The 23,798-nt window shown below is 45.2% G+C and overlaps 1 protein-coding gene across 1 annotated transcript; it reads left to right on the forward strand.

Moving 5' to 3' along the window:
* The first annotated feature begins 2,194 nt into the window (after nt 1–2,194).
* Nucleotides 2,195–23,491, forward strand: DNTT (DNA nucleotidylexotransferase). Its single transcript, XM_036437970.2, has 11 exons — nt 2,195–2,677; nt 10,755–10,929; nt 11,653–11,781; nt 12,952–13,122; nt 14,160–14,231; nt 14,776–14,899; nt 16,042–16,174; nt 17,205–17,313; nt 18,317–18,562; nt 20,666–20,749; nt 22,547–23,491. Exons 1-11 carry the CDS (start codon nt 2,475–2,477, stop codon nt 22,631–22,633), a joined length of 1,533 nt encoding a protein of 510 aa, XP_036293863.1. The 5' UTR covers nt 2,195–2,474; the 3' UTR covers nt 22,634–23,491.
* The last annotated feature ends 307 nt before the right edge of the window (nt 23,492–23,798 follow it).

A 23,798-nucleotide genomic window follows, 5' to 3' on the forward strand; every position in this document is an offset into this window, starting at 1 on the left:
ATGAGTACTGGGTGTGTCTGCCAGCGTATGGGTGAAGGAGAGGGCAGACTCTGGACCCACAGTGGGCCAGGCAGATATGTTCATCCTATTTTTAAAATATATTTTTATTGATTTCAGAGAGAAAGGGAGAGAGAGAGATAGAAACATCAATGATGAGAGAGAATCATTGATCAGCTGCCTCCAGTATGCCCCCTACTGGGGATCAAGCCTGCAAGCCAGGCATGTGCCCTTGATCAGAATCAAACCCGGGACCAGTAAGTCCGCAGCTGATGCTCTATCCACTGAGCCAAACCAGCTAGGGAGGTTAAGGAAAAAATAAAAATAAAAAGCTAGAGTATGGAACCAGCTGCTCCTGTCACAGAAATGAACCATGAACTGAAAAGACCCTGACAATATCATCAATAGGCGATCAAGTCCTCCTCTCTCCAGCCTTGCAGGTTCCCTCTAGTGCCCCCTACAGGCAGAGCCTAGAAGAAAGGTAGAGCTGGAGCTAAGAGACAATCAAGAGCCTCATAAGCAGAGAGGCATCATCATCACGTTTTAAATTTTTGTGGGAAATATTTTCAATAGCAGTGATTCAAAGCAAATTAAGTAAGACATTGACTGGCATGACATTTTGATGATTTATAATTTTATAATACATAGAGACGTGATTTCAGATCAAACTGGGACTTCTTTTAATACAAAATATCAGATCACTACCAGCTGATGTTAATTTAAAGTGCTTCCTCTGTGCCTAAAACTCAGCTCAGCAGGCGAAGGAGGTGAGATTTGTACCCACCACCAGATGTCAGAGCCCGAGCTCTTAGTCGGTTCTCTGTGCCAGGTCTCCATCCCACTTAGATGGCACACAGGTTCTTCCTCTGGCCACACTGTGGGGATGAACACAACAACCCCAGCTCTTGCAGAATCTTCTGCTTGCTCCATGATGCAGGGCCACTTGGTAGGGCAGAATCTGGACGCACAGTGGGCCGGGCAGGTATGTTCATCCTATCTTCTTCTGTGAAGCTTTTAGCATCAGTAACCAAAGGCCTAAGGAACAGCGAGGGCCAGAATGGACTCATCCCCAGGTTTTAATCATTAGCAAGCAGTCATAGCATACTGGAACCACAGAGCTACCTTAAAAGTCCTCATTAGACATGTGAACCCCTTCTGTAACACTTCCTATATGATACCATTTCCTTGCTCTGTGACTTTGAGCGGGTTGTTCAGCCCGACGGGAATGTGAGTACCAACCCGACAGGTGTGGATTCAGTCAGCTGAGGCTTGTCAGTACTGGCCTTTGCCACACAGAGATGCTCAGGAAATGAGTTCTCTCAAGTGTATCAATGAAAGATGCTAATTTCATCTGCACATAAAGTTATGAAAACATCTCTTTATGGTAGTAATTATCATTAAAAAATCATCTCATTTCATCCCAAAGGATCCATTTTGGGGCGCCTATAATAGGCTATTCTCCAGATAAGCTTTTAGTACACTGAAAAATCTGAAGTAGATAGCATGTGAAGTCTGAAGACCCAATTCAAGATCTGGTTTTGCCACCTACTCTGTGATCTTGAGCAAATTGTTTGAATCTTGGTGTGTTTTTTTTCACTTATAAAATGCATAAGCATAGTTAAAATGCCCACCATGAAATACTATGGAGCAATTATAAACAATGATTAGAACACAGAACAACATGAATGGATCTGAAAACATAGTTTGTTTTTAATATGTTTATTGATTTCAGAGAGAGAAAAGGGAAGAGGGAGAGAGAGATAGAAACATCAGTGTGAGAGGACATCAATCAGCTGTGTCCTGCACATTCCCTACTGGGGACTGAGTCTGCAACCGAGGCATGTGCCCTGACTGGTAATGAAACTGGTGACCTCTTGGTGCATGGGTTGACGCTCAATCCACTGAGCAACATCAGCCTGGCCAAAAGCATAGTTTCGAGTGAAATAAGGGATCAGCAGAATGAGAGATATAACAATGCCATTTATGTGAAATCAAAACAACCACATATAATGTATTATAACAGCCATGTGAACTCTATAAATCCCAGGTATTGCAATGATTGTCTATGAAAGGAAGAGAATGCAAGCAAGTTGGGAGATAAAAAGAAATAAAAAATAAAGACAAGAAAGGTCTCAACACATAAACAAACACACAAATAAGTAAATAAAATTGGAAAATTATATTTCCCTACCCTTCTCATAAGATCTGATGAGATTATACATAACATAGGAAAGCAAAAATTAATTCCTGTTTCTATTATGATCTCTACATTGGACAATGAGCTGAAGCGAGGCAGAAATTCCCCGTCACTCTTCGGCAGGAAGAATATCACCAGGGAGGGGCCCAGGGACCTTGCCCTGGCTTCAGAGCCTGCTGGTGAGATGACATCAGAGCTCTTCTGAAGGAGGGGTAGGCTCTTCCTCACTGCTGGAGACACCACCTTTAGACACAGCTGGAGCAGCAGCAGCCTCCTTCCCATGGACTCACTGAGAATGGCTCACTTGGGCCCTCGGAAGAAGAGACCCAGGCAAATGGGTGCCTCGATGGCTTCTCCTCCTCAGGACATCAAGTTCCGAGATTTGGTCCTCTTCATTTTGGAGAAGAAAATGGGAACCACCCGCAGAGCCTTCCTCATGGAGCTTGCTCGAAGGAAAGGATTCAGGGTGGAGAATGAGCTCAGGTAGGACACCACTGATTCATTTGTGAGTCAGTTTTGTGAGTGGCTCTCTTGAATCCCAAGAACCCTGAGTTTCCTCCCAGGTAGGGAAGAGGTGATGAAACCAAGGAATAGATCTGAGACAATTAGTTAGGGGAAATAAGATGAGTGGTGACTGAATATAATCATATTGAAAATAATTAGCATCCAAAAATAAGGTACAATTTTTTTTTTTTGCCTTTCACTTTGATGAGATGAGGTGTCTAAGGATAATAAACAGAAACCTAGTTGGAAAATTCAAGGTTGAAGCTACTCAAGTTCATTCTTGACCAATTTGAACAAAACACCACTGAGTTCAATCAAAAAATTTCAGCTACTTTGAGGTAAAAACAATGCTTTGGCTGCCTGGCTCTTGAGCTAACCATTTGGCTGTGCTGAGCGACCAGTGTCTGTGACAGGCTAGGGATGAACCATAGCTGGCTCCTGTAGGAACCCCAGTGTGGCCTTGATTTTACTTTTCCAACGAACCGTGTGAGTGGGGTTTGTAGAGAGAAGGATGCTCATTAGAGATTCAGGGACAACTCTGAAGCTGAGAGTGATAATAATGCTCAAAAGAACTGAGACAAGAAGGCAACTGAAGCAGCCATTGGGCTCCTTAGACTGGTTCACTCACAAACCCAGTCGCATCCTTGCAATTAGCCTTATTGCTTTCCTCACTGTTATGTAAGCTTTTCACCTGTCTCAAAGAGATGGAAGAGAAAACAAACAATCCAGAAATGAGTGGTGTTAGAACCTTGACAAAAATAGTTCCAAACAGAACCACCAAGGGACTTGCAGTGAATAAAGAATGGTGATTAAAACAATTGGCTGGCTTTGCTGGTCAAGGGATAGAATGACTGATTTTCTTTTTTTCTTCAGGAAAAACAATAAGAATTCTATGAGAAAATAGACTTGCATTTTAAAAAGTAGTCTTTGATATTTAAAAATAAAACTGACAAGCCTTTCATGCTGAGAAATGTCAGTTTCAAATTGCTTGAGAGACAGACATATGTAAAAAGTTGATAATCAGATGTGATCATTTTTATGAGACCCATTATTCATCTGAAAACACCATGACACAGAAACATTTTATTTTTTTATCAAAGCGCCCACTCAGAAACTCCTGAGTCTTCCATGGCCTCTTTCTCGTCTGATTTCTCTTTATATGGTCTCCTTCGCCCCTCTCTGCTTCTTTTTTCTCTTTAACCCCTATCTCATTTGTGATGTTAAACCCAAAATATTGAATTAAGAGGAGGGGAAAGATGACATAGGCAAAGAGGCAGAGAAAGAGCAATATTTAAAAAAAACAAACAAACAAACAAACAAACAAAAAACAAAAAACAACACACCAAAACACCAGAAATTAAAAGCCTTACCAAATATGGAACTGCTTTTTTGTGGTAAAGAAAATTGGTGAGGGCCGGGCTGGGAGGTTAGAGCCAGATGGACAAGGTGGCACTTACACAGAGAGCTCTCTGTTGAATGGCCCATATCTCCACCAGGGGCTGGCTGTGAGGGTACAGGCACAGCTACAGACACGTACCTGGTGGCTGAGGCAGGTACTTGGGCAGATTATGGAGGCAAGTTTCTTCTGGCCAGAGAGCTCTAGAGGCCGCGCTGTGCCCAGATGCCCGCGGCCGGGGGCCAAGCCCAGCTGCTCAGGCGGCAGAGGAAACTGGTGCCTGGTGAGCAACCTGCTGCTGTGCGTGCGATGGTGGCAGAGTTCCCAGGCTGGCAGCTCAGCAGACACGTTACATACAAACGTGTTCAATGGCACAGAAATAAACCACAGGAAGTAGTAGTCCTAGCTCGCAAACGGAATTTGTGTGCTTAGACATGCACACTTCCACTGGAAAGGACTGCAGACAGGATGGTAGGGGGAAATCTCTAGATAAGAAATCTAGAGACCTCAGATTCTGGCCCTGACTCTTTCCAGCCACGGCATGTGAGGTGAGACTCCCTCTCTGTTCTCTGACCTTGGTTTCTAGGTAAATGGTGTAGTCTGATGTGACCGCCCAATGTGATGCTGGATGCTTTGATAAATTAAAAGTTATGCAAACATAAAGTGTGATTGTTTTATTGTTAATTAGCTGGATCCATTGGCCTTTACAACAAAACCCTGAGGAGAGGGTTCTTTCTCCATAATATGAACTAGTTCAAATGATATAAACAAGTAGAACAAAGACAGGAAGGAAATCAACATGTTATAAGTGGTTATTTTTTTGTGGGGGGGGGGTAGTAATGAGGGATTATGGATAGTTTTATTCTCTGTTTTCCAAATTGTTTACCATATGCATATATTTTTAAAATAAAAATAAAAGTTGATTTTGATGCTTCTCAATAGTGAAGGCTAGCTCTGCCTGTCTTCACTAGTCTAAGATTCAGAGAAGGCGGAGCTAAAGGGGGGAAGGGATGTTCTGAAAATAGGCAACCACCTTCTTAGTTCCTAGCACATTCTTTGGATTCCAGGAGGATTACATTTGAGGGGAAATCTGATTCTTCCTTTACCTGGGCCTGAGCACAGCTTGGAAATGGCACACCTGCATGCCCTGAGCTGTACATTGTCTGGAGCTGTTATATTCCCCAGCACATATGCACATGCCCTTCCATGTTGAAGAAGGAAGAGCTGTGGCTGGAAGGATGGCTCTCCGGGGTTGTGTCACCGGCAGTGTAACCCTTCCTGAGTTCCACTGTTCAAGCAGTAGAAGTTCATCCTGCCTAGACCTCAATAACTTGTCTACAAGAGTTCCTTTGGAAGGCATTGTCTTCAATAGAAGCAAGACAGGCCATTGTGGCATCACAAGTAAAGGGTTCTGTTCATAGCCGTTCTGCACAATATTTGTATGGTCCTGGACATGCAGGCTAGAGGACATGAGCCTTGCCAGCGAGGACTTTATAATGAGACAGGGGAGTTGGGGATTTGTAGCTTAGTTATCATCTAGAATTAAGAGACCATACTATAGTTTCCAAGTGTGTACTAGTCTCTTCTTCCTCCTCCTCCTCCTTTTCCTCACCCTCTTCTTCCTCCTCTTCCTCCTCCTCCTCCTCCTTCTCCTTCTTTTCCTTCTTCTTCTAAATTAGCATTTTCCTTCCCTGATGCCTTTACTTTCCATTCATTTCAATGACCAGAGAGTTAGCCCTTAAGCAAACATTCAGGAGAGAACCCCCAATTTCATTCTCCATGGGAAGTAAAGGCTGTAATATGCACCGATGCTTCCTGTCATAATGATTTAAGTAATGTGTTTCTCCTCTGAATAAGTGCCAACTAGCAAATCCAGGTAGCCGGCCACATGGACCAAAACCCCTACTCAGTGCCTTTCCCCTAACACACCTCAGCCCTTAGAAGGTCTCCTGCCTCGTTTCCTTGAGTTGAACTACCCTCGTGCTAGACGCTCTTTCCTATTGCCGTAGTTATTACTAAATAAAATCTATCCTTGCCGCCCTCACTAGGGTCCGGCTTTGTTTATCTTTGACAGTGTCTTATCACTTCAAATTTGTGGTGTCGGAGATAAAAATATTAAAGATCATTGCCAAACAAACTGAACACCAGATGAAAAAAATGCTACCAGCTCTAGAAAATACAATGTTTAACTAGTCCATCTCTAGGCCCCTTCCAGGCCCAGTATCCAAACACATTTTTCTTTATATTTTTTTCTTACTTTCCCCCATGACCTTGAACCCCTCCTCCCTATGCCCCTCTTTGTCTAAGATCTACGACCCCTGGAAGCCCTCTTAGAGGAGAGAACTTCCTCCATGGAGCATAGAAGATCCATGACTTCCCACTGGCTTTGCTCCTCATCTCATCCAGTTAGTTACTCCTCCTTGACTCCAGGGCAAGGGCGTCACCAGGGCCATCACACCCTCCTCACTCTCAGACCTCTGACCGTTTTCTTGCACACAGTAGGCTTCAGGAAATACTTGCTCAAAAGAATGATTTGCCTGGTGAATACAGAACCAGCCAGAAGAAACTGTGATTTGCAAGATTAATTTTTTGTAATTAATTTTTTTCTACAATGCACCAGTATGACTTTTGTAGGCAGCAAATTGATACTTTATTTTTATAAATTTGTGAGCATGCAATGTGAACTCTAGTTCAGCTCTGGTCCAAATTACTTTGTATTTCAAAATGTGTGGAATCTAAGTTAATGAAGATGCTCACCATATCATTTCAGATGGGCCAAAAAATTAAGGCAAGATCCTCTCGGTCTTACTAAGTCTATCAGGGCTGGAAATGGAACCCTGTCTTGACTGCTTCAATTTTTCTGTTTCAGGGATTTGGAAACAGATCAGTTGCTAAGGAGAATTGTCGGGAGGGTTTTTAAACTGCAAACAGCTGAGCTTAACTGTAAATTACTGTTTAAAGGCATTACTTGAAAAAACAAATCCTATATCAGATGGGAAGGATCAGGAATGACCTTTCCAGGGAAAGAAAACAGTTTTAAAGACAAAGATAAAAGCAGGTGATCGTCCACAAAAACTGTGGAAGTCAGATTGGGGCTCGGTCTCCAGGCAAAAGGAATGGCTGTCTCTTTCTTCATGGAGAGTTTTTCTAATTATACGGAGAGGCAGAACCAACGAGGGAAAGAAAGACAGGAAGAGCCGGGATACAGATATCGGAGGGAAAAGTCAGAACTAAGATTTATAAGATAATCCATAACCCAGGGCTTTCCAGACATCTGAGTGCCACATTAGGGTTCTTATATCTTTCACCACATGTGCTATCATACACGTAATGTGTTTCCTTTCATTGTTCCTAAACTGAGTTGTTAAACATAATTTAGCTTTGCCCTAAGGTATAATATGAAACCCATTCAACCATGCCTGATAAGTATCATTTAAAAATGTAGATATAAATAAACACATATGCGTTTTAAATGTTCAGTTGTGCCTGCTAAAATTATCTCTTGTACCTGCAGAGAAATGCATACCATGTTGGAAAACATTGCTGTAATTGAGCACAACATCCAGTTAAAAAAAAAAAAGATCCTTCTTTACAGACATGTTTCTCAAAGTGGAGTTTGTGGGCTATGGCGGGGGGGGGGGGGGGGGGGGGGCAGCGGGTTTAAAATATAGGCACTCCTTGCCTCAACTGGTTTGGCTCAGTGGATAGAGCATCAGCCTGTAGACTCAAGGGTCCCAGGTTCGATTCCAGTCAAGGGCATGTACCTTGGTTGCGGGCACATCCCCAGTGGGGAGTGTGCAGGAGGCAGCTGATCTATATTTCTCTCTCATCGATGTTTCTGACTCTCCATCTCCCTTCCTCTCTGTAAAAATCAATAAAATGTATTTTAAAAAATAAAATAAAATATGGGCACTCCCGTGAAGAGGCAGGCACGATTCCCCTTTCCTTGCATCTGGGAGGGCTTGTGACTGCTTCAACCAATAGAGTGACATAATGTGACTTTTGAGGCAGGGTCTTAAGAGGCCCTGTGGCCTCTACTATTCCTGGATCCCAGAACTTCCTGCAAGGAGTTTGTGGGCCCTGAGAGAGGCCACACAAAGGTGTCAGGTTGACATCTGGACCATCGCACCTCCGTGGGGACCACACCAAACAGAAGGATCACTAGCCAAGCTGCCTGAATTCCTGACCCACAAAAGTGCAGATATAGTGAAATCATCACGTGTGTGAAGCCATTACATTTTGGGGCAGTTGGTACATAGCAATAGATAACTAGGACTGACTGACTACGTCAGAATCATGGAGGGAGTTTGTAAAAAAATGCATGTTTCTGGGCTCTAGGTAAGATTTACTGAATCTGAATCTCTGGTAATAGGGCCTGGCATCTGAATTTTAACCCAGCTTTCTGGGTGTCTTGGAGAAACACTAGAGTTTAAGAAACATTCCTGCCCTGACAGTGTGACTCAGTTGATTGGATGTCATCCCATGCACTGAAAAGTCACCGGTTCAATTCCTGGTCAGGGCACATGCCCAGGTTTCAAGTTCCATCCTGGTAGGGAGTATGCCAATTGATGGTTTGCGCTCACATCAATGTTTCTCTCTTTCACCTGCTCCCTTCCTTTCTCTCTAAAAACCAATTTTAAAAAATCTTTTAAAAAAGAGAAATCTTTCTTTGGAGCCATTGATTAATCAATTCATTTATTTATTCTACCAATGGTCTACCTATTGACCATTACTATGAATCTGGCCATGTGGTGGGCATCAGGCCTGGTTATAACGCGGACTGTAGCCAAGCAGATCATAACACTGTCCGAGCCTTCAGGACGCCAAGGAGCATGAGCAGCACATTTCTAGTTGCAGAAGAGCCAGCGCATTTGCCCTGTGGGAAGCTGAGGGACACATTCTATCTCATAGCTGCTTTGGTTGGTTCAGGCCTCCCAAACCTAGTCTGACACATTACTTAGTCCTGGCGGAGAAACTAGGAGCATTTCAGGAATTGGATCCACTGACATCTCAGGAATAGCCATCTCGGCAGTGCCTTGGGGTCTTTGGAAAGTTGAAGACCGCTTTGTGAGGCTGCCGGCCACCTTTTATTATAAGAAGAAAGCCCGGGGCAAGGCAGATACACCTCAGCCCACTCCCGGTCTTTTTGTCCTTAAAAATGACAGTCATGTGTATTTTTTTTCCTCCTAAGGAGAAAAAATGCTGATAGGTGGTTCATGACAGAAAACACATGAAAATACCAAAACAAAACCTCACCCAGGACGCTAACCACAGAGTAGTAGAACGTTAAGAGATTGCTTGAGTCATGCACACCTGGGTCTGAATCCTGGCTTCACGTAGCCTCCGTAAGCCTCAGTTTTCTCATCTAAAATTATATTGTCCTCCCGCCTCTTAAGACTCTGAGGGCATCAAGTAAGAATATACTGTTGGGCCTTTGTTTCCACTGGTTCTCCATCCACAGATCCAACCAATCGTAGATGGGAAATAAGCTTTAAAATTCCAGGAAGTTGATCCCTTAACAGGACAGTATACTAACTATTTACAGCACTTACATTGTATAGGTGCTGTAGGTAATCTAAAGTGGATTTAAAGTACGTGAGAGGCTGTGCGTAGGTTATAGGCAAATACTATACCATTTTATGTAAGGGACTAGGGCAGTGGTTCTCAACCTTTCTAATGCTGCGACCCTTTAATACAGTTCCTCATGTTGTGGTGACCCCCAACCATAAAATTATTTTTGTTGCTATTTCATAACTGTAATTTTGCTACTGTTAATGAATCATAATGTAAATATCTGTGTTTTCCGATGATTGAGAACCGCTGCTGTAGAGCCCAAGACCATCGGAAAACCCAGATATTCACATTAGGATTCATAACAGTAGCAAAATTACAGTTATGAAGTAGCAATGAAAATAATTTTATGGTTGGGAGGTCACCACAACATGAAGAACTGTATTAAAGGGTCGTGGCATCAGAAAGGTTGAGAACCACTGGACTAGAGCATCCGAGGATTTTGGTATCCATGGGGGTCTTGGAACCAATCCCCTGTGGATACCGAGGGACAGCTGCATACTAGTACATGTGTGTATGTGGTTATCATTTTTTTTCTAATATTCTGGAGTACTTCTCTCTAGCCTTTGTCTTCTGTATATGCGAGTTTGCTATATTGTCACCCTTTTCCCGACATTTCCAGGCATCCGATGTCTCTGTGAGAGGCAGAGCTGTGTCCTCAGTGAGGAGACAGTGGTGGTGGAGCCAGCAGGGTGGGAAGAGTGGATGGTGAGGGCATGGGTTTGGAAGATGAGCCCCAGGGCTACTCCCTCCCGGGTGGAGGCACAGCCCAGAGCTCACAGAACCTGGCAGCCGCCTTGTGGCTTCTCCATGTTGGTGTGTAACTATGGCAACTGTCCTTTCAGGCTTTCTGGGACAATTCTGTTTGTCTCACAGTTTGTTGTCGTTCCTATGACATTGGACATAAAATACCAAAGCATTCGTTCTCCGTGGCAGTAGCAGGGACAGTGGGCTAATGGCATTCCGTAGGAGGTGTTACTGTGTCTCTGCTGCTGCCCTTTGACGGGGTGCTCTGAGGACCCTGGGGAGAAGGGAGAGCTTCTGGTTCTGAAAGTGCCCCCAGCTGGTGGTTTGTCTTGCCTTCTGCAGTGATGCCGTCACCCACATTGTGGCAGAAAACAACTCAGGTCCCGAGGTCCTGGAGTGGCTTCAGGAGCAGAATGCGAGAGCCAGCTCGGAGCCAGAACTCCTCGACGTCTCCTGGCTGATAGAGTGCATGCGCGCCGGAAAGCCCGTGGAGACGACAGGACAACACCAGCTCGTCGTGAGTGTCCTGGCTGTGGTTCACACTGCCCTTGGCTTGATGGTTAGGAACATGGGCTACAGAACCAACAGGCCTGGGCTCTCTGCTCACACCCAGTCTGGCCTTGGGCAAGTCACTTAGTTTTTCTGAACTCCAGGCCCCTCCTTTATAATATGGGATAACAGCAGCCCCCACTTCAAAAGATGGGTCTGAGGCTTAGCATAACATATCAATACATGCAAAACACTGAACACCAAGCCTGACCTTAATAAATGAAGGGGTCTACACACCAATTCAAAACATTGAAGACTTGATGTTCTGGGGCCAGAAAAGTGGAGGGTTTCTATTTTTTTCTTGCTATGACCATTCATAAAGCAAAAGGTTAAGAAAGTTAAGCTCTTAATGCAAAATCCTTCACTCACACACTAGAACCCTCAGGAAGAAGATTCATTTCCTTTTCATAGGAAAGGAAAATGGTATTGCACTGATGGTCGTTTTTCATGTGTGTGTGTGTGTGTGTGTGTGTGTCTGTGTCTGGTTTTCCCTGTTTGGAAAAATAATGCATGTTAATTATAACAAATTCAAATATTAGAGATTTATACAATATAAAATTTGACTCCCCTGAAATCTTAACCTCTTTCCAGAGATAATTGTCATCAAACTTCTCCCAATTTTTTCTTCGTGCATGTCTATTATTATTACTATTGATGGTTATTCAACATAAATGCTCATGCATTTGTTTAGGTGAGAAGAGACTATTCGAGTGGCCCCAACCCAGAGCCCCAGGAGACTCCACCACTTGCTGGAAGAAAGATCTCTCCGTACGCGTGTCAGAGAAGAACCACTTTAAACAACCGCAACCACATATTCACGGTAATGGGGCTTCCCAAAGGCCAGGGCCGATGAGGCCTGCAGGTCCTTCCCAGGAGTCTACAGATTGTAAATTCTGAAAAGATAGGAAAGTTTTTCCCACACTCACCCCGCCCCCACCCCCAACCCTGATCTCTGGTTTTTCTTTCTATCAAGAATGGGCCTACTTGTATCATGGAAATGGACAAATCTATTTGGATTATACTCTTTAGAGATGGTAGATTACTATTTATTAAGAGTCATCATTATTGGGCATCACACTTGTCAAAGGCAAATATTCGGAAAAAGCAGCTATGGTGGTCAGTGCAATTGCATGAGCAGAGCAATAAGGCATCAACGGCCTGAGCTGGGAAACCAAAAGCGCCTCTCGCTCCTCGGATGTTAATGAGCTTGGGGAGTCAGTTCCTCCCTTGGAGCCCCAGTTTCTTCTCCACTCAATAGAAATGAGCTGGATTATCTCTAAAGCCCCATCCAGCCCTGACATTTGGCAATTGAGGTCCAAAGGAGCCTAGCAAGCCCACCACTGCTTGTCCCCCAGCACCGAGTCGGTTGTCAGGTGGGGAAAGCATGCAGCCCTGTAGTGACTAGAAGACTTCTGTGCGAGGAGGACCAGGAAATGGGTGCCATGTGCGGGATGCCACACAGCTGCAGCTGCTTCCTCCTCTGCCAGAAGCGCAAACCCACACTCTCCACCTCAAATGACCCCAACCTCGAGCCTGTGCCACCTGTGATTACACCCGTCATCGACCAGCCCGTGCTAGAGCACAGCGTGCTGACTGCTTTATAGACAAGCCAAGAGACGGGGGCACCCAGTGGTCAAGGCAGAATCCTGGCTACAGGCTGGTGGGAAGGTCAGTAAGCAAAGCAGGAAGGATCAGTAACACCACGTAATGACTGGTAGGATGCAGTGAGCATGGGCTCAAGCTTTAGTTAGATCACTTCTGAGTATCTAACGGCAGTGAACTCAGAGTTTCCTTCCAAAACACGCTGAGTCCCATCTTCGTATCAAACAGGAGAGCGAGGAGTGGAAAGGTAGTGAAGACCCAATCCTGACCTCAGGGACGAGGCCAGGCAGGGTTCTCCAATCCGGTAAAGGAGAGCAGGAGACATTTGTGAGTGACTGTGGGGCTGGGGAACAAGGCTGTGTTCTACTCACCTGGTTTCATCCTTCAGGATGCCTTTGAGGTCCTGGCTGAGAACTGTGAGTTTAGAGAAAACGAAGGCTCCTGTCTGGCATTCATGAGAGCGGCTTCTGTCCTTAAGTCGCTGCCATTCACCATCATCAGTATGAAGGACACAGAAGGAATTCCCTGCTTGGGGGACAAAGTGAAAAGTGTCATAGAGGTGAGGGTGAAATGTGATTTGTCACACCTCTGACAGGTAAGTAGGTAAGCAGGGAGGAAGAGAGAGAGAATAGATGTTCCTGTCAACTATATAGATACACTCATGATTTATTTTACTTTCTCTAGATAGATTAGATGGATGATAGATAGATAGATAGATAGATAGATAGATAGATGATAGATACATAGACTCTATAACCAATATTATGACAGCTGGAGCTATGTGAGGCCAACTAAGTGGAAAGAAGGGCTCTCCTGTATTATTATTAGTCACAGTGAAAGAATAGAGTGACGTCAAAGCTCCACAGCAGGGGGTGGTCTGACCTCAGACACAGGCTGGGTGAAGGACCTCAGGTCCATCAGGGACCTCACCCTCCAGGATGGGGGTGGGTGTCACAGGCAGTGGAGTTGGTTCTGCATCTCTGGGTGTAGTTTTCGGACAGAGAGCCAGGGGTGGGTGCCTATTTATCATTAAATTATGTGGAAGGATTCCCCAGCAAGGCGGGTTGGTCACCCAGAAGTAGGTTTCAGTAGAGTCAAGTGCAAGGTCAATTATTTAAGATAAATAATCTTAACTCTATCTGGAGGAGGATGGGTGGCTCTGAGCCAGACATCATAAGGGCTTGAACTTCGGGTTGGCTTTTCAATGGGTCCGAACCTAATCCACTCAGATAAAAAAAATAATAATAATAAAATAAAATAAATATCTTTGTTTCAGAAAGTTCGTATCCATTGAGAAGAAGATTATCACAAATATTTAGACACCTTTGGTCAGTGAATATTCTGGTTAGGTGCTCCATAGATTTGGACCCGAATCATTCTGTACCTTTGTTCCTGAGGATTGTAAAGTGACACTCAGAAATATATGACCTGGGATTTTCAAGATTTTAGGGAAATGTCTTGTTTTCTCTGGATAACGTAGGGGAACATCCTCCACGCAACGGGTGTGCCTTTTATGAAAAGTCAAGCGATTTCAGCACCTTAGACTGTGATTGTCCAACATCACTAATTTAAAATATCTTCCAAATGTCTATGCAGGAAATTATTGAAGATGGAGAAAGTTCTGAAGTTAAAGCTGTGTTAAATGATGAGCGGTATCAGTCCTTCAAAGTAAGTGGTTTTACACATATTTATCAAAAATGGTTTTTGGTAAATCCTATTACTTATTCTAGGTAGCTGTATGAGTCAGTTTGGACTGACAAGACCGGGTTTCAACCCGGGCTCTGCCACTCACCAGCTGTGCGATGGCAGAGAATTAGTACAACCTGCATACGCATCCCTGGCTAAAGTGTGAGGATAAATGTGCAGAGCATGCATGTGTGTGTGTGTGTGTGTCAGGGACCCTTGGCAAAGGGAAATGCCGACAGGGGTAGCTGTTGTCACAGGTGGACAGCACAGGCCACGCCATGATCCAATTACTGGGGAGCCCTGTGCAGATGCCAGAACCTGCCTCCTTGTGTCTGTTTCATTTATCAGGAGAGGACCCCCCTGACACAAACATTTCTCTAAAAAGTTACTATTACCCACTTGTCATATCGAGGAGAAGCTGGGTCAGAGATTTGTTGACACTTTTTCTTAACCTCTTGACCTTGAAACGTATCTTTTGTTGTCATGACTATTTTAGAAAAGAAGGCTGCCTCTCCTTCCCTTTCAGCTCTTCACTTCCGTATTTGGAGTGGGACTGAAGACATCGGAGAAATGGTTTCGGATGGGTTTCAGAACCCTGAGTAAAATAAGGTCGGACAAAAGCCTCAAATTCACACGAATGCAGAAAGCAGGTAAGTCATGTCTCCTGAAACCCTCCCGCCGTTACCCTGGGCTGGGCAGGTGGAGGTAGAGCTCTACGTCAGCTGCATCTCAGCTCTAATTCCCGTGGCCTGAGGTGCTCGTGTGGCCTCTTTTCCTGCTTTGGTTAAAAGCAAACACTTTTGGAATCAGACAGCCCCGGATCCAAATCCTGGCTCCAGCAATCTCCAGCTGTGTGATCTCACATAAGCATTAAAATCTCTGAGCTTAAGTTACTTCTATAAAAGGGGGTGGGAGATAAGTCAGATAATGCAGGCAAAGTCATTAGCCCGGCACAGAGCAAATATGCCCTTCTTGCAGTGGTTGCCATTCATCTATGTCCAGATGTCAAACCAGGTTGCTCTGTTCATCTGTTTCTTACTGAACTGACCCTTCTATCCTTTGGGTCCCGGTTGGGTAAGAGGCATTGGCGAGGAGTCGAGGGTAGAAAGCTGACATGGAGGATTAACAAGCAAAGAATATGTGAACAAACTAGAGTTGTCTGCCACAATATAGATCTGTTTCAGGAACTGGAGAACACCAGGACATAGAATGGAAATGGTGGCAATTCAGACATAGGGTTGATCTGGTTTATCCAACCAGACTCATTAATCTGGGAAGGGAAGACCGCGCTGACACAGGCATCCTAACAGCCTGGAGGGCTTCCCAGAGGCTGAAAGTGGCTGGGTCACTGCCATTTAGGGAGGGTCCTGCTAAGTCTTTTATAAATGAAGAAATTCCAATGCATGGTAAAAACAAACAAAAAACAAAACAAAACAAAAAAACAACTTTATTCCAACCCTGAACCTTCCCACCCCAAATCTTTATGCATGGTCTTCTTGAGCAGTAGGGTGTGGCTTATGGATCAAGAGGGCTGGTTCTTCAATAGGAAGTCAGAGTTGAACCTCTTGGTTTCTATGGGGATATGCAAGATTGTTTCTTTCTGAGAACAATGGGAGCCTCTCAGTCAGAAAGCAAAGAGCCATTGTTACCATGAAAAACTCACAACTGAGAGAACAAATGGCATGCGCGTAGCCACGTTAGCTGTACGTGGAGCAGAATCCCTTTGCTTTGAGGGCTGGTCATGTCACCTGAGACGTGTCACTCTCTCCACTGACCTGTCCAATCCTCCCAGGATTCCTCTATTACGAAGACCTGGCCAGCTGTGTGACCAAGGCCGAGGCGGAGGCTGTGGGCGTGCTGGTGAAAGAGGCCGTCCGGGCATTTCTCCCGGATGCCTTCGTCACCCTGACAGGGGGGTTCCGAAGGTAAACAACAAGGGTTGCTTTTGCTTCCCCTGCTCTGACGCATTCTGTGGCTCCCGAGGTTCAGAAATCCAGGCTTCTGAGCCTGGCACACCAGGTCTTTGGTGCTGTGGCCCCAGCCTCTTTCTGCAGCCTCGTTTCCTGCACCTCACGTCCCACCCCAGCAATCCCCCGTGGCTCGTCATCCTCTGCACACGCAGGGCCGTTTCTTGCCTCTGGGGCTTTGCTCAGCTGCATCTTCTGCTTGTCCTGGCTTTCCTCAAATCACCGGGCAAGTGTCTTCTCACCCTTTAAGATTCCATTCGAATGCCACCTCCTCCAGAAAGCCTTCCCTGAGTCCCTCCTCCCTACGCTAGGCATCCCTTCTCAGTGCTTCCTGGATTGCTGCCAGGTAATTCGTTTGCATTTGTGCGTTTCCCACTAAGACTTTAGAACTCAGTGCTTGGCGAGAACCAGTGCACGGTGCCTGGCACAAAGTAGGCATTCAAAATTAATGGTTGAGCCAATGAATGAATGAATGAATGAACAGGGTTGTGTGCAGGAAAAAGCCTCCATTTGCAGAAAGAGATTCCTTCCCGTCACTCCCTCCCCTGACTCTCTCTGTGGCTATCTTACACGGTGCTGTTGACCCTCCTGGCAAGCTGAGCGGTTAATCTCTGTCTTAATTCCAAGAGCCCCATCTTATATTATGCGAATGTAGTTCTTAGTTTGCTGTTATCATGCTTGTCTGTATGTGTGGGGTGGGGGGTGCAGGGGGATGCACTCACGTGTAAGTGTGCAGAAGAAATCATCTGTCATCTTTTTACCCACACATACATGATTATATACATGTGTGATTTTTAAAAAAAATTTTTGTGTCATACATTTATCTTACAAGGCGTGAGGTTGTGTAACCAAGGATATTTTGTTTACACAAATGTCAGGAGTATTTTGTGTTGCAAACCTTAAGCCTAAGGCATAAAAGCAAGGACTGTTAAAGACTGAGAGCTAGAAATCTAATTCCTTCCATTTTCTCCTGGTTATTTTTCACCAGGGGTAAAAAGATTGGGCATGACGTAGATTTTTTAATCACCAGCCCAGGATTAACAGAGGAAGAAGAACAACAACTTTTACCTAAAGTGATCAACTTATGGGAGAGGAAGGTAAGAAGAAAGGTCAGAAGTGGATGTTGGGGCACTCAAGCCCTGTGTTAACGCCATTGCACTTTAGACACTACCTCACGGTCATATAATGACTAATCGGTCCTCAGTTATTTGCAACAGCTGATACAATGCTGCATGCCATGCCAGAGAGGTACCGCATACACACAGCCTGGTTTTTGTTGTTGTTCATGGTCGGTTTGTTCTTAAAGGGGAAGGCGAGTTGCTGAGCGCTGGCCTGCGATCAGAAATGGGTGTAGATTCTCTGGCAGCTCTGCTGTGAACAGGCCTTGGCTGGGCCTCTCCAGCCGCCAAAGCCCTCCGCTGCAGAGGGCGGATAAGACACCCCTGCCCCGGCTTCGTCTCTGAGATGGCCAGGTGGGCTCACAGCGCCAGGACAAACTACACCACGTTCTGCTGGAATCTGTAAGGCGTCCTTTAAGAACACTCATTAACAGCCTGGTATAAGCCCAGCTGGAGTGGTAGAGCGTGGACCCTTGAACCAAGACGTCACTGGTTCCTGATCAGGCTGCAGGCTCCACCCCCAGTAGGGGGCATGCAAGAGGCAGCAGCCTATACTGTTTCTATCTCTCTCCCTTCCTCTCTTCCTAAAAAAAAAAAATCAATAGAAACATTATTTAAAAAAAAAAAAAAGAAAGAAAGAAAGAAAGAAAGAGAAAGAAAGAAAAGAAAAGAAAAAAGAACCTGGTGCCACCCAGCCAGCATGGCTCAGTGATTGAGCATCAGCCTAAGAACCAGAAGGTCATGGTTTGATTCCCAGTCAGGGCACATGCCCAGTAGGGGGCATGGAGGAGGCAGCTGGTGGATGTTCCTCTCACATTGATGTTCCTCTCTCTCCCTCTCCTCTTCTCTCTGAAAACAATACAAAAATAAAAATTAAAAAAACAATAGTGATAAATAAAGATTTTAAAAGAGACTGGTATAAAATCGGGGGCCCTGTCCATCGAGGACTCTTCCTGATTTATGTCTTTCCATCTGTTTCCAGGGGCTACTTTTATACTACGACCTTATAGAGTCAACATTTGAAAAGTTCAGGTTGCCTAGCAGGAAGGTGGATGCATTAGATCATTTCCAAAAGTGCTTTCTGATTTTGAAATTGCACCGGCAGAGAGTAGACAGCGGCAAGGCCAGCCAGCAGGAAGGGAAACCCTGGAAGGCCATCCGTGTGGACCTGGTCATGTGCCCCTACGAGCGCCGTGCCTTCGCGCTGCTGGGCTGGACCGGCTCGCGGGTAAGCACTGCCGGGGCCCCCGGGACTGTGGCCCAGAGCAGTGGCAATGGTAGTGGGGGCGGGGGGCGGGGGCGGTGATAGGAGGGGGCAGTGCCCAGAAAGCTCTGCTTCCGGCATTCCACCTGCACATGGTCAAGTGAGGCAGATAGACTTAGAAGTTGTTCTCAAAGTGTGGTCTCTCAGCCAGCGGCATCAGCCTTACCTGGGAACAGGTGAGAGACGTAAATTCTCCACCCCATCCAGGCCTACTGAATCCGAAACTCTGGGGATGGAGCCCAGCAGTTTGTAGTTGAGAAAGCTCCCCAGGTGGTTCCAGTGCAGGTGAGGGGTGAGAACCACTGAAGCCGAGAACGCAGCGTGGTGGCTCAGAGCACAGGTCTGGCCTCCCCAGACCTGGTCACAAGTCTCTCTTAGCAGCTGGGTGATGTAGGACGAGTTCCCTATGTCCCTTAAGTCTTAGTTTTCCTGTCAGGAAAGTGAGGGCGGTGACCTCAGCTCCCTCCCTGGTTCACAGGATTTGGTGACATGAAGCTGGCAAAGCCCTCGGCACACCCCTCCCACCTCTGGCACATGACCAGGCTGGCCAGGCAGCAGCTCCCTGCTCCAGGCATTTTATAGTCACAGAGATGGAGCCCCTGATCTGAGTCTCATTAGCACGTGCTCCATACTCTGAACTAAGTCCGCCTACTGTTTCACCCATGTCTCAAAGCATCTGGCTGTTCCTCAGAGAAATGAGTCCTTGGAGGTTTTTATACGGAAGATGAATGACATAACACGAATGAATTGTCCTCAACCTCGAGTTAAATGTCAGGTGTCTTTGCTTTGGGGCTGGAATTATTCCAAAGACCCAGAACATACCTGGCACATAATAGATGATCAACCACCGTTATCATTTCTAACAGTGTGTGGGAAAATGCTCCTGACATTTTAGCACAGGAGTCCAGGAATGTCTCACCACCCAGAAGTGAGGAGCCAAGCGCAGCCTCTCAGTGCCCCCACCCCTCATCTCCGGACCTCCCCTCACAGTGTGAGCAGCCGCTGTTCTGTGTGGTAGACAGCAGGAGCCTGACCCCGGGCTGAGAGGAAGCTCTGTGCTAAGCAACACCCCACAGACCAGCAGCTACAGCACCCAGAATCTGCTTTTCCCCACAATCCTGGCTTCCCCTCTGCTGCATTACAAAGGCCGCCTGGTTGGAAAATCTGTCTTCTCACACACCCAAGTGGTGGGCTAGCAGAGCAGTTCCAGCTTCAACCTGCTTTACTGTGTTAAAAAAATGCCACTAGAGGGCGCAATTATCCCACAACTTTCACTGGATTCCATCATGGAAAGAACAGTATTTCTAGATTTACGCTTCTCGGAAAAATTAATTTCAATGGGAATTTAATTGATTGTCCTCCTATTCCATGCTGTTCCTGTCCGCTAGCTCAGGCTTCAGGCTTTGCTCCCTGTGACTTCAGAGTCCATCCCTGATCATAGACGATGCTGCTCTGGGGCAGATGGCTGACCATCAGCTCTAAAGAATCTCATAAGAGAGGGTGTTAGAACCAGAGGTGACCTCCCTCACGCACCTCTTCCATCATCCTGTCTGAGCAGACAAGATTCAGAGAGGCTGGGTGACTTGTCAAGAGATATACAGCCAGATAGATAGGACAAAATTCAGGTTGGAATTTAGGTCTCCTGATTCTTCATTCTCTTTTGAACATTAAAAAAAAACAAATCCCCCCAAATTACTCTGAACCAGATATTATTCTGTACACAATCCTCACAATGTCCATTTGTTCACCCAACAAGCATTTGCCTTACATCGATGTGCCAGGCATGTTTGAAGAGGAATATAGTTAAGAACAAGAGAAATTGAGTTCCTGTGTCCACAGAGCTTACATTCTAGTGTGAACACGTGAGCACAGAGCTCTGTCATAGCAGAGCTTTGTGCTGGGGGGAAAATCGCTTTGAAAATGTTTAGCAGAGTTTAATTCCATTTTGTGGAATGTTTTGTGTTGAGATAGATATTCTATTGTAGGGATGTAGATGCCTCTAAAAATGCATAATACTGAAGAGAGTCTAGACTTGATAGTAACTTATTTTACTTATCTCTTGTCCAGCAATTTGAGAGAGACCTCCGGCGCTATGCCACACACGAGCGGAAAATGATGCTGGATAACCATGCTCTGTATGACAAGACCAAGGTAGAGTTGATCCCCTGACATGGGCTGCTTTGACCCTCCTCCCAAAGGCTGGCTTCCTGAGCCCTTTTCCTGAACTTTAGTGTCCAGTTTCAGTTTCCTTTGCCCAGAATGTCCTGTTCCCACCGGTCATAGCTGAGGGCGGCTGGGAAGATCCTAATGGGAGCACAGCCTCTCACCTGGCCCAGAATGCACCTCGGGGGCATTGGGCTCAAAGATGATGAGCTCATGGGTCCCCAGAACCAGTCTAGCAATGAATATTCATTGAGTTTAGTATATCCTTGGTGTTTGTGATGAGTAACTCCAAAGAAAACCAAAGATCCCTCAATATCACAAATACCACTCAAGTACTCCTCAAATGCAGCAGGCAGTAGCATTGTGAGTGACCCCTTAGGTCATTAATGAGAGTCAACTGCAAGGAGGGAAGCATCAGAGCTGCCCTGGGCTGTTGCTGAGCAGTCCATTAGGCTCACTCACCAAGGCTTGGCAATGTCACAATTCAAACCCATGCAGCAGCAACATGATAAATTACTGTATCAGTTATAGAGACTTAAAAAAAATGTTCCACTGTTAGTCCACAAGTACTGAGGGCTACTGTTCTTACAGTGGTCAGGGACACAAAACTAAGCTCCGAGAGGAAAGGAGACAAAAAATAACTGAAAGTAATCATATTTGCCCTCTAATTTGTAGTCTAAATAAGGTGTATTTGGTTAGAGCTGTCTTGGTTACAAGTGTCAGAAACCCAACCTAAAATGGCACAAAAGAGGAATTTGGCTTCTCTACTTCAGCATCTGGGTAATATTGACTTCAGGTGTGGCTGCATCTAGGCGCACACACAGGTGTCCCTCAGTGCTGGCTTCATTCTTAGGCAGGGTTTTCCCAGGAGTCCCAGCCTTCCAGCTTAGCTACCCCAACAGAGAAGAACCTGTTTCCTGGTAGTTCCAGCAAGAGCCTGAGCTGATGCTTATTGGCCAGGCCTGGGCCCCGTGCCCATCCTGAATCCATTACGGTGGCTCTGATTGGCCAGACTGGGATTGTGTCTCCCTCTTTGGAGGTGAGATCAGCCTCACCTGATCCTCGGAGTCTGAGGGTGGGGCGTGGGGTGTTCCCCCCCCCAAAATCAAGGTGCTCTTGTCAGAACAGAGGGCCTTGGATGTGGCAGGATGTTGACTGTGTGTGTTGAGGCAGATTCACATAACCCTATTTAGGAATGCTTGCAAATTTACATATAAAAATGGTTTCACATAATCGAGTGTCTCCTATGTACCCAACACTACAGGACGGAGGATAAGTGGTGTTTGGTCTTAAAGAGAACAGGAGTGGAAGCCCAGTGGGGGTAAGGACAGGTATGGAGGGCCAGGGGGAGAACAGAACACACAGGAGTATCCACTTCTTGTCACTCCTCACCCAGAGCTTTTAAATAGATTGATTGCAAGAACTCTTCTGGAATTCTGATTTCATTAGACTGAGCTCAAGTTTCAATATATATATTTTTAAAACTTCTTCAGATGGTTTTGATAAACAACCGTAGTTAAGAACCATAGGGAAAAAATACCAAGTGCCTTTAACTGATATAGGAGGCTGTCATCATTTTACCTTAATTTGTTAAGCGCCATGTTTTGTCGTTGGAAAAATTACAAAATTCCATTAAGATGACTTTTAATGCTCAGGAGCAGGGAATTCTGTTTTGGCAGTAATTCATTTTGTCAAGACAGTTTTGCAAGTAATGCTTTCATTATGTTAGCGCTGAGATGCTGAACAAAAATATCTGAATGCCCGTATTTCTTGTTATGCTTTCAGAGGACATTTCTCGAAGCAGAAAGTGAAGAAGAAATTTTTGCACACCTGGGATTGGATTACATCGATCCATGGGAAAGAAATGCCTAGAAAAATTTTGTTGACATTTTAAAAAAAAAGTCTCCGGTTAAATAAATATGCTTCATATTCTAGTTAATGATGCTTTCGGAAAGTTGGGGATTCTTAAGCCTTACTGAAATGCAGATTGTTTCCATCAGGAAATCATTTTGGAAACACGATAAAGCACCACCTGTTAATGGATTATGCTTGCCAGTGGTCGGCAAACTGCGGCTCGAGAGCCACATGCAGCTCTTTGGCTGCTTGAGTTTTTAGAAAAGGCCAGCTTAGGGGTACTTTAATTAAGTTAATAACAATGTACCTACCTATATAATTTAAGTTTAAAAAATTTGGCTCTCAAAAGAAATTTCAGTCGTCGTACTGTTGATATTTGGCGCTGTTGACTAATGAGTTTGCCGACCATTGTAATAGGCCTTTTGTATGACCGTTGCTTAGCGTTCACCATGCATTTTGCCATAGAAACAGCGTTGTCATGGGTGGCTCCTTTCATAGAAGCCCCCTTCCCCGCAGTGTAGCTGAAATACTGTGTATTTCCAATAAAAATAAGAGGACACAAGATGGTGGAGTCTTCTTCCTTTTTTCCACTCAAATATTAAAAAAGATTTTTAAACAAAAATACAAAATGAAAGAGTTTAAGGTTTATTGCAAGTGGAGAAACAGGTTTCATTGGGCCAGACATTCCGAGGCAGGAATCGTGGAACAAGGAGGTCTGGAAGGGCAATGTCAGAGAGAAATGGCTGATCAGCACAACAGTAAGAGGGCTGCCACCTGAAGGGGAAGGTGGACATTACAGACTGTGGGTCAGGAGGACAGGAGGAGGAGGGATCCCAGTAGGCTTGAAGTAATGAAAGGATTTGGATCCACACCGTTTTTTTGTTTTGTTTTGTTGTTTTGTTTTGTTGTGTGTGTGTGTGTGTTGTTTTTTTTGGTTTTTTTTTTTTTGCTGTATAATGGAATTTCATCAATTAGGGCAGTGACTAGTTTGTGGAATTCAGGTGTCCTCAGTGTCTTTGGCTTTGGGGACAGTGCACCCTCTGGTGGTGAACTGAAGAACCTTGGAAGGCAAGCATGACATGACCATGGACTGCACTCTGTGGAGGACTGAACATCTCCATCACCAGCCAGCAGAGAGAGTGCCAGCCCCAGGAGTTTCCCTGGGATAGCCTTAATTCCAACC

Source organism: Pipistrellus kuhlii, unplaced genomic scaffold (genome assembly GCF_014108245.1).
Source record: "Pipistrellus kuhlii isolate mPipKuh1 unplaced genomic scaffold, mPipKuh1.p scaffold_m20_p_15, whole genome shotgun sequence".
NCBI lineage: Eukaryota > Metazoa > Chordata > Mammalia > Chiroptera > Vespertilionidae > Pipistrellus > Pipistrellus kuhlii.

Bases quoted from the DNA above. Each gene is read 5' to 3' on its own strand.
- DNTT (XM_036437970.2), top strand. From the start codon at position 2,475: ATGGACTCACTGAGAATGGCTCACTTGGGCCCTCGGAAGAAGAGACCC. The intron at 10,930-11,652 runs GTGAGTGTCCTG...GCATTTGTTTAG, and splicing joins CAGGACAACACCAGCTCGTC to GTGAGAAGAGACTATTCGAG. The intron at 16,175-17,204 runs GTAAACAACAAG...ATTTTTCACCAG, and splicing joins CTGACAGGGGGGTTCCGAAG to GGGTAAAAAGATTGGGCATG.